At 40.9% G+C, this 9,511-nt stretch overlaps 2 protein-coding genes across 8 annotated transcripts in view; one reads left to right on the plus strand and one right to left on the minus strand.

The window, feature by feature from the left end:
* slc10a7 (solute carrier family 10 member 7) overlaps window positions 1-6,457 on the plus strand; it is a 12,273-nt gene extending 5,816 nt beyond the window's left edge. Inside the window, exons 3-13 of one of the 7 annotated variants that reach the window (XM_025059217.1) lie at window positions 105-241; window positions 750-825; window positions 996-1,034; window positions 1,369-1,404; window positions 1,793-1,876; window positions 1,962-2,127; window positions 2,504-2,555; window positions 2,661-2,734; window positions 2,843-2,988; window positions 3,136-3,194; window positions 5,447-6,457. In XM_025059217.1, coding sequence (XP_024914985.1) covers window positions 105-241; window positions 750-825; window positions 996-1,034; window positions 1,369-1,404; window positions 1,793-1,876; window positions 1,962-2,127; window positions 2,504-2,555; window positions 2,661-2,734; window positions 2,843-2,988; window positions 3,136-3,156 — 831 coding nt within the window. In that variant the 3' untranslated portion in view covers window positions 3,157-3,194; window positions 5,447-6,457. Of the gene's footprint in view, window positions 1-104; window positions 242-749; window positions 826-995; window positions 1,035-1,368; window positions 1,405-1,561; window positions 1,877-1,961; window positions 2,128-2,503; window positions 2,556-2,660; window positions 2,735-2,842; window positions 2,989-3,135; window positions 3,195-5,446 lie in introns of those variants that run through there. The other 6 variants (XM_008324413.3, XM_008324402.3, XM_008324394.3 and 3 more) reach the window with 6 other exon arrangements.
* A 582-nt stretch (window positions 6,458-7,039) lies between these two features.
* The window catches only part of reeld1 (reeler domain containing 1), a 4,194-nt gene continuing 1,722 nt past the window's right edge, over window positions 7,040-9,511 (minus strand). The window contains exon 4 of the mRNA XM_025061942.1: window positions 7,040-9,481. Coding sequence (XP_024917710.1) covers window positions 7,659-9,481 — 1,823 coding nt within the window. The 3' untranslated portion in view covers window positions 7,040-7,658. The remainder of the gene's footprint in view (window positions 9,482-9,511) is intronic.

The following is a 9,511-nucleotide window of genomic DNA, read 5'->3' on the forward strand; positions in this document are numbered from 1 at the left end:
AAAGGGGAGAGAAAAAACAGCCACCCACAGAAGGTGTGCGCGCGGGGGGGGGACGTTAAAAAGCCCCCCCCCCCCCCCCCTCTCTGCTCTTATCCCCTGTCCAGGAGCTGACCAGCGCTCTGCTCCATGTTCGTCTCCACCTCTTTGTTCAGTCCTTCACACTGCTCTTCTTCCCCGTAGCCGTCTGGCTGCTGCTCAGGGTGCTGGAGTTCACACCCATTGACCAATGGCTGCTCAGAGGGTGCGTGTGTTGTGGCGTGAATACCTTCTTTCATACTCACTGTACCTGAAGGCTGTGTGTGCTGAGAGTCTCGTATTCACTGCTCATATAACCGAATCTCTCTCTGTCTCTCGCTCTCTTTCTCGCTCTCTCTCTCTCTCGCTCTCTCTCTCTCTCTACATCTCTCTCCCATACTAAGTTCCATTGAAAATGCATCCTTTTTATATGACATAATAAATAATGTCCACTGCTGCCTCCATCACTAAGTTCAAATGTGTTAGTTCAGTTTTACGTCTGAGTCACACACTGACCACAGGAGGCAGCAGTGGACCAATTGCTTCCGTGTCTCTACGAACTAATATCCCTGATTTTCACTGAGGTGAAGGAGAAAACACAGTTAACAAACTCACAGCTTCCCATTTGATAGGTCACTGCAGTCACCACATGAGGTCACTAATAACTAGTTAACCACAAGAGTGGTGTTGTTTAAAGAGCCAAACAATGACAGCTTCCTGTCCTGGTTGCCTAGGTTACAGACGGTCAGCTGTATGCCTCCTCCAGTTTCCTCTGCAGTCATTCTCACCAAAGCTGTCGGAGGAAATGAGGTAAGAGTGTAATATTTCGTTTAATTATGTGTTTGTTAACACTGATGTTCACATAACCTTATGTCACCCACATCGCCACCTAGTGTTTGCATGTTTGTGACTCAATGGAAATGTGTTGTAATGACCATTTCTGCCTGTCTTGTCACTGTATCTTTGTGTATGTGTTCCAGGCAGCAGCCATCTTTAACTCAGCATTTGGAAGCTTCCTGGTGAGACCTATGATCATTCTGGGTTTTTTTGTTTTTTTTTAAACTTTTTTATGTTGCATAATCACTGAATTAAGCTTGTGTAGCCTAAGAGTCCTGTGACATTTGGAAATGTTGTCAGATATACTGTATGTTTGAACACCATGTCCCCGGAGACCTCTGACCTTTGATGTTTTTGGACTAAACATGAATAATTTAGGTCATTTTGGAGCAGTTTTGAAAGTTGGCTGCAGCAGTAATGACTCAGACTTTACTGTGTGTCATTCAGCCTGTGATTTTATGAATGAATTAATGTGAACTTTTAACAAGACGTGTGTGGTTTGTGTCTGTTTTTCAGGGGATTGTCGTGACTCCTGTGCTGCTGCTGTTTTTTGTAAGTAAAACCTGTTTTTTATGTTGCCTCTGTCTCCTATATACAAATATTATATGTTTGGTGTCATCAAAAGTGTCGGGCAGCAGCAAAGTGACAAACTGACAAAATCAGTGGTTTTAGTTCACATTGACTGAGAAGCTGCTGGTACCACTTACAGACCACAGGAGGCAGCGGTGGGTTAACAGCTCTCTGTCTCCGTGAGCTAAAATCACTGGTTTTCTCTTTTGACTTTCACCTGGGAAAGACTGTCCAACACTTAAGCTGAGAGCACAGCCGTCTTCTATGCAGGAGAGTGAGTGCTTTTAAAGTGAACATCAGATAAGAAGTACAAATGTTTGCCTCAGCCTCCGTTCTTGTGCCCTGCTTCCTCTCCTCTCCTCTCCTCCAGCTGGGTTCTTCCTCCTCTGTGCCCTTCTCCTCCATCTTCTCTCAGCTCTTCATGACCGTGGTTGTGCCGCTGATCCTGGGTCAGGTAGGCTTTTCTCAGTTTGTGTGTTTTTGATTTAGTGTTGACCTGTATAAATGTGACTCACACACACACACACACTGTGGTGCAGGTGTGTCGGCGTTTCCTCAGGGACTTCCTGGAGAGGAAGAAGCCTCCGTTCAGCACCGTCAGCAGCTGCGTCCTGCTCATGATCATCTACACCACCTTCTGTGACACCTTCAGTAACCCCAACATCGAGCTGGACCCCACCAGTCTGCTGCTGGTCGTCCTCATCAGTCAGTGCTGCACAACAGAACACTTGTTAGCCCAGGAGCAGCTAGAGTTTAGCTTCCCAGAAATAAGGAAATGTTTATCAAATATTGTGAAAACAGCAACAGTTTAAAGCTAAATATGTAAAGAAATACCTAGAAACACTAGATCAGCACTGGCTAACCTTTAGACAACAGGACAGCACAGCAATAGCTAAAAGTAAGCCTAAAGCATTTGATGGTCCAGAAAATGCTAAATTAGCCAATACCATATTGGCTAATTGACTTAAAATGCTCATAGAGAAAACTAAAGTGAAATTATGTGAAAAGATAAGTTTAAAAGGTGTGATGGCAGATATGCTAACCGTTAGCTTCATTTAAAACTTTCCTGTCCCTTCTGCAGTTTTCTGTCTGCAGATCAGCTTCATGTTGCTCACCTTCATCTTGTCCACCAGGTCAGTCTGCGCTCTCTCTTCATGATCTGAGGTCGTGATGTTGACAGGTTCGCAGCCTCCTGCTGGTCACAGTCTGAACTGCAATATGTGTATGTGTTAATCCAGGTCAAACTCAGGATTCAGCCCTGCAGACACCGTGGCCATTATCTTCTGTTCTACACACAAGTCTCTCACTCTGGGTGTGTTTACACACACACACATACACACACGGACCATTTTCTTGTTTGTTTTTGACTGATGGTTTCCTCATCAAGCGGTTCTCTCTGTGTCCACTCCTGCCTCCACAGGAATCCCCATGCTAAAAATCGTGTTCGCTGGCTACGAACACCTCTCCCTGATATCAGTACCGCTGCTCATCTACCACCCATCCCAGATCCTGCTGGGCTCGGTGCTGGTGCCCAGCATCCGCAGCTGGATGAGCAACCGGCAGAAGGTAGGACTGGTGCTGAGCTTCCATAGGTCTCTACGGTTCTGGCTCTAAGATCTTTCCTTTGTTCTTCTTCTTCTGCTCCCCGTCAGAGACGGCTGGTTCTGTACTGTAGTATTATCTTTGACCTCCTTTTTGTTTCCTCTCCCACAGTCTAGTCTATTGTTGAGGTAGGGTGGCATTCCAACAGTACTGCGCCGAGTGAGTAGAAGGTTAATGTCCAAACACGATCAGAGTCCACAGGCAGCTGGGTTCACAGAGGCACAGTCAGGACCAGGGTCACATTCACAACCAATTATTTTACTCGAAACTTGTAAAACCTATGTAAAATGTCCATACAGGCTTCCATAGATTTTTTTTTATTGTAGTTGTGTTTAGTTGAGGGAAATTAATGAGCTTAAGATTTTTTGGGGGGCTAAAGCCTAAACTAAAATACGTGTGAGTACCATAATGAATTCCTTATGAAATGGTAGTTGGGTGGTTGTTTTCTTTGTCTGTCTGTGTAGATGACCACATGTACCATCAGAGCCAGAATCACACATGTAAATAAAAGAATCAAGTGTAGTTGATGTGGTTATGATGAAGGTACATGTTGTCAGGCTGAGCTCTGCCACTGCTGGTTCACTTCTCTCTAAAGACTGTCGGTCATATGTGTTAAATGTTGGGTTGGTTATGGTGTAGTTAATAGTTAAAGAATATATATATTCTAATGTTTTCTAATATTTGACCTTTTTTTGACCAAACTGGAATAAAAAATGGAATCATTAGGAACTGGAATCCAAAAGCAAACAGGAAACAGAAAAAGATAAAATTGAAAAAGATTCCGAGCCCTAGTATTGAAAGAAGTCTTTGCATCAGGTGAGTTTTATTGAAGTAAATGTCCGATTTTAAACTCAGTTTCAGTTCTGTCCAGGTCAGACTATACCTCACAAAAACTACACAACTACAGCTGGACACTACAGATGGAGTGAGGAATTTGGCAAGATGAGCTTAAGATTTTTTAGATTAAAAAAAATATATATATACAAAATATATATTTTATTTTTTTTTGCTAACTTGTACTTTGCTAACTAGCTTTAGCATTATATTACTACTGCTTTTTATTTTGGTTGACGTTTGTTAGCTATATTATATAGTTAACAATTTAAGAAAAACAACATTTTACAACAAAGGTACCAGGCAACTTAGTAACTGCCTGTTGTTAGTGACATTTTTTTGTTAAGTAACTGTTACATTGTTATAAGATTCACTTTTTTTTTTATCTAACTTTTAGCTACTTATCACTTTGTTGACTATTGAGCCTTTTTGTGATCTGATAAATGACACAGTCAGACAAACGTCAGTGTACCTTGTTTATTTGATTGTTGAATCTGTGGGAAAATATTGTGTAAAACAGTCTGACCTTGACGTTACTGAAGACATTTTTGGGACATAACCTCCGGGAAGACGGTCGCTGTGAAGGGTTTTTGTGAGCTGATGTGGGAGTAACCTGCAGGGAAACAGCTGCCTGTGGACAAGACGTCGTACCAACAAAGTCAAATAATTGCTCTGAGTCTTTGACACTGTTGAACAAACATTTCCACACAGGCTTCTGGATTTCTTTAGCTGTTAAAAATGTGAGTTAAAGAGTTCCTCTGCTGTCTAAAGGAAATGCACTCATTGTCACAAACTCAGCAGCAATTTAAGCTACTCATTAAGTACAAGTGGGTTTGTATTACTTTCAGTGGTGCTGGGTTTTAAAGGGAACTTTCTGATATTTCAGCCTTGGCCCGTCCAGTTAACAAACTCCTATTTGAACCGTTTTGAATTCCATTGAGAGTTGAACAGCAGCTCTGCCTCTCACAAACTCACAAATTCTTTATAAAATAGTTGTTTCTCATAGGATTATAAAATTATGTTATGAACTATTTGCTTCTCAATCAATTTGTAAAACGGTTTAAAGGATTTATTCACACTAAAGGCCTTATTTGAATAATATCTGTAACTTCCCTTTATTGATAACAACTGGGGTGATTGATTACATCGTGTAAATGGTTACTTAATCACATTTCCTTTTATTCTCCATAACAGTAATTCTACAGTCATATTCTCATGTATAAAAAAAATGAAATTAGTGTTTTACTTTTTATTTTTTCGTTTGACTTTAAAGCATTGATGGTGTCTTGGTGGAAATTGTAATTCACACATACTGCAATCAAATGTATGCTACTGTCAAAAGAATTGCACAATCATTGTTTTTTTTTTGTCTTGTCTTTGTTTTTATTAATATTTAATTCTCATCAAATTCAAAGATTGTAATTATTTTAATGAGGTTCTAGTTCTGACTCTCTGATGATGGAGCGTTCACTGACCAAACCCCAGTTGGAGTTTTGGAGCTGATTCCTCTCCCTCCATCTCTTCTTCTGTTGATTATTTAGATTTTATTCATTCTTCATACATTTTGACCTTTTTTCTCCTTCTCCAGGTGGTGAAGCTGTCGGCCATGGAGCCCGTGTGACAAGCAGGAAATCAGGGATAGGACTGTGTTCTGTACCGTTATATGGTGGAGGGACACCGTTGTGACAAGTGCCTTAAAGCAACCAAGACCTCAAAGTGGTGACGGATTCCCGAGGTGCCTTTATTTTCTTACCCGAAGAGGAACAAACTCTGATACATGGATCATAGAAACTTTTTATAAAAAAAGATTAAGTTTATTTTTATATGGAGGAAATTGCCAACATGAACAGGGTGGATGGAGTTACTGGGACCATATATTTTATGTTGATATTTATTGTTACTATCTACATTTTTCTACCTTTCTCTTTGAGCTGTCACTGCCAGAACTGGACGTACTTATAAGGTGGAGTTTGGGTAAGGGGGAGGGTCTGGTGATGGAGCCAAAACATAATAGTAAAACACTCACTGCTAGTTACCAGTTACCACTGGTTTTGAACAAAGTGAACATAGTAATGTCTACCTTTTCAGAGACATTTTTAGTTCAGGCTCCATGAGAAAAAGGTCATGAAATACTCTAAGGTCATAATGGAATCATGTCTACATGCCCAAAACCACATTTACATACAGTTATGTACATGAAGATGAATCAGACGTCCTCAAAATAAGATTTTATTTAATTATTTGTATAGCTAAGTTATACATCTGTTACAGAAAACACTGCATTCCACTTATTCCATTTTTTCCCCTAACATTTACTACCAGCCGACAAATGTAAATTCCAATGTAAAAACTTGAAAAGCTCTTGAATGCAATCTGAACAGCAGGGTCTCGATGCCCTGGTTTTTGGGATGAATGTTACTGTAAAAACAGGATGGAGCTCAGTGCTGTACTCGACGTTGGCTAAATTGCACATTTCTTATACATTTATATGCAGATGATATATTGAGATATGTGCCATGATTTAGTTTTAACACTCATCACACCCCGTTTTAGATCCTCAACTATATTCTTTAAAATGTTTGTCTGTGCATCTCCAGAACAACTTTAAAATGTTTGTCTGTGCATCTCCAGTATCTCCTGTATCATCCTGTCTTCCTACAGCCAATTGGAAGCTGAAGAAAGACATTTCTAAACAAGAACTATGCTGTATATAAGTGAAAAAGACATTTCTAAACAAGAACTATGCTATAACTAGTTCTTTAGAATGTTATGAAGTGGAAATTACCATCACTAACATTTCTTCCCAGTAGCGCCAACTGGACTTAGGTCATGTTACAGGTGGTGGCATTGATGTGGTCAGTTTACGGTCAGTCTTTGTCTGTTTACAATACCACTGTTGTGCCATTGTTACTTTCTAAGAATTTGTACTAATCAAATTATGGGTGGGGTCGATTTGTATACTGCTACTTTTCTACATGTTTATTTAAAAACAACTTGTAAAAGAATAAACATAAATAATACAAACCCTCTGGTGAAGTCATTTTTAAAGGACTGGAACTTTAATGTGTTAATTTCAATGAATTAGTAATTCATTTCAAAATAAAAAAAATTACAAAATAACAATTTCAAAGTAAAACATGTATTGGCACCTTTTCCAGTACCCTAATTTCTAGGACCCATCAACGCTGGTGCACACACTCTGGCCTGCAGGTGGCAGTAATGCATCTAGCCAGAAGAAGATAAGCAGGATGCATTGATTGATGTCAGCGCACAAGAAGATTGATAAACAGGGATGGAAAAGGAGACCAGATTGTCTTGTTAGCTGGACAGACTCGTGTTTTTTATAAGATTATGGTTGTGTGCTAAAGGTTTGACAAAGAGTTTTCTTATCACTGCAGCACCTGCAGTTTGACCTCAAAATAAAACGTTGCAGTTATTGATTGGAGTTTTTGAATACACTTGGACATATTGAACGTTAATGAAACATATACTTAGTGCATCAGTAATCCATGACAATTTATTCAAGAATCGCACACAACTACAGTACAAAATGTTTTAAATAAAACATTTGTGTCTGGGTCTATAGAAGCTGAGTGTGTTTGTCTTCTTTGAAATTCCTTCAGGAGAAAGACCACGTTTTTCTAAACCTATTGCATCAAAAAGACTTGTCATGAACTTCTGTGTAGGTGCAGGAGTCTGCAAACATTCACACTTTTTTACTAGGGGTTAGAAGATGGTACACATCAGTTGATAGTGTATTTGTTTTTATGCTATCTAAAGACTTCAGTCTTCAGTCTTCTTCAGTCTCCAGGAGCAGCCAGAATATCGTACTCAGCCAGAAGCACAAAACTGTTATCTCTAATTCTACGGACTCGTACCAAGTCTCCGCACTCCTGGACATGGATCAACCCTCTTTCTCCTCTTTCGTACTCCCTTTCTCTGTCGTTCAGTGTCACCCCAGTACGTTTGCCACAGGCCTGCCGGTACATGTAACGCACACCGACCACCAGCACCATACCTAGTCCTGCTGAGCATCCCAGCAGCATCCCCAGCTCCCAGGAACTGTGCCGAGGAATCATTTCTGGATACTTCCCTTCCTTGGTTGGAGGCCCTGGTGGTTTTGAGGGTTGTTTTTGTTTTGTGTCTGTGTTAACGTGGATGGGTTTTAACTCATGGTCATGATTCAGTCTGAAAGTTGTCTCAAGGTTAGGATGGGGATCATGGTTTTGGTGAACTGAAGTCTTTGGTGTTGTTGAAGTGAGTTTTAATACAGGATTCAAAGGCCTGGGGTGCTTCAGGATGAGCAAATGCTGATAAATTTGCTTTCTGGTCGGGACTGGGGAAGAAGAAGGTGGGAGGGGGTTGTAGATGGAACGAAGAGGAGCAGGAGAAGGTTCTAGTTGAGGTGTGGGTAACCTTGAGGAGGAGATGAGAGATGATACTGAGAAAGATGATGATGTCATTTGAAATGGAGTTCTCGCTAAAACAGGAGAAGGTGAGGAGTCAGTACGTGCAGCGGGAACAGAAGAGGTTGTTGATGGAGCTGAGGAAGTGTCAAGGTAGAAATTAGTGGACGGCATATGAGTGGATGAGTGGGGATTGAATTTCGACCCAAGTGGAAACAGGGTAGTTGTTAACAGATGGTTGGAAGAGTTATTCAGTGGTTTAGGATAAGTAGGAGGAGACTGGACTGGGATCGTTTGGGCAGGGACTGAGATTGGTGATGGAGAAGCAAGAGCAGAAAGTGCAGGAAAAGTTTTTGGCTGGTACTTAAGTGTTGATCTGAAGGTTGGACGAAGTGAAACTACCTTAGAGATTTTAGAAGGATTAAGAGAAGTGGTTAAGGAAGAAGCATATGGTTCACTGATGAATTGCATCCTATCTTCATGCTCATCTTTCCTAACCTCCAACCTATTTGTTGCAAACAGGTCATACCCTGATGTGAGCTGAGGATGGTTAAAAGTTTGAGTGGCTCCTGTGGTCCATTCTAAGGCATCTCCCTGGCTTGACTCAGTCTGGGACTTGGACTTTGATTCCATCATAGTAGTTTGGAAAATCAGGGTTTCTTGCAAATCAGACAGATTTTCTTGGACAAAGTTCTGACTTGGTGAAGAATTCTCTCGTAGTGGGGTTTGAGGGTCCGGTAGAGTGTTTTTCTGTGGTCCAGGTGTATTGGTTAAATGAACCACAGATGGATCTGGCAGTAACAGAACACTAGGGTGTGCTGGAACTAGAGTGGAAATAGAACGAGCCTGGAAAGAGGATTGTGGAGTAGTTTCGTCTGAGAAGATCTCGGTCTTAGCAGGATTTAGTAAAGAGAGAAAAATCTTTCTCGTCCCAGTCTGGAACTGGGGATGGAGTTTGGAAGATGTTTGTGTCTTGGAAATAGAGCTGGGTGTTAACATAGGTATGTTAGGGTAAACCTTTAGGTTTGGGTTTTTGGTTGGTCTCTCTTGAAGCTCTATTCCAGACTGAGAGTCTGAAAAAAAACTCTTATCCTGATCTGATTCTTGAGTGCTAGCTCTCCAAGGTTCGGTCATGTAAACGTAAGGGGTGGAAGACTCTGTCCATGCATTGATACTTTGAAAGTTTGGTATTAATGGCTGGTCTTTGGTTTCAGCCTCTGTGGGCAATTTTAAATCCCAAGCTTTGA

This window comes from Cynoglossus semilaevis, chromosome 1, assembly GCF_000523025.1.
Source record: "Cynoglossus semilaevis isolate Cse_v1.0 chromosome 1, Cse_v1.0, whole genome shotgun sequence".
In the NCBI taxonomy this organism is placed as follows: Eukaryota; Metazoa; Chordata; class Actinopteri; order Pleuronectiformes; family Cynoglossidae; genus Cynoglossus; species Cynoglossus semilaevis.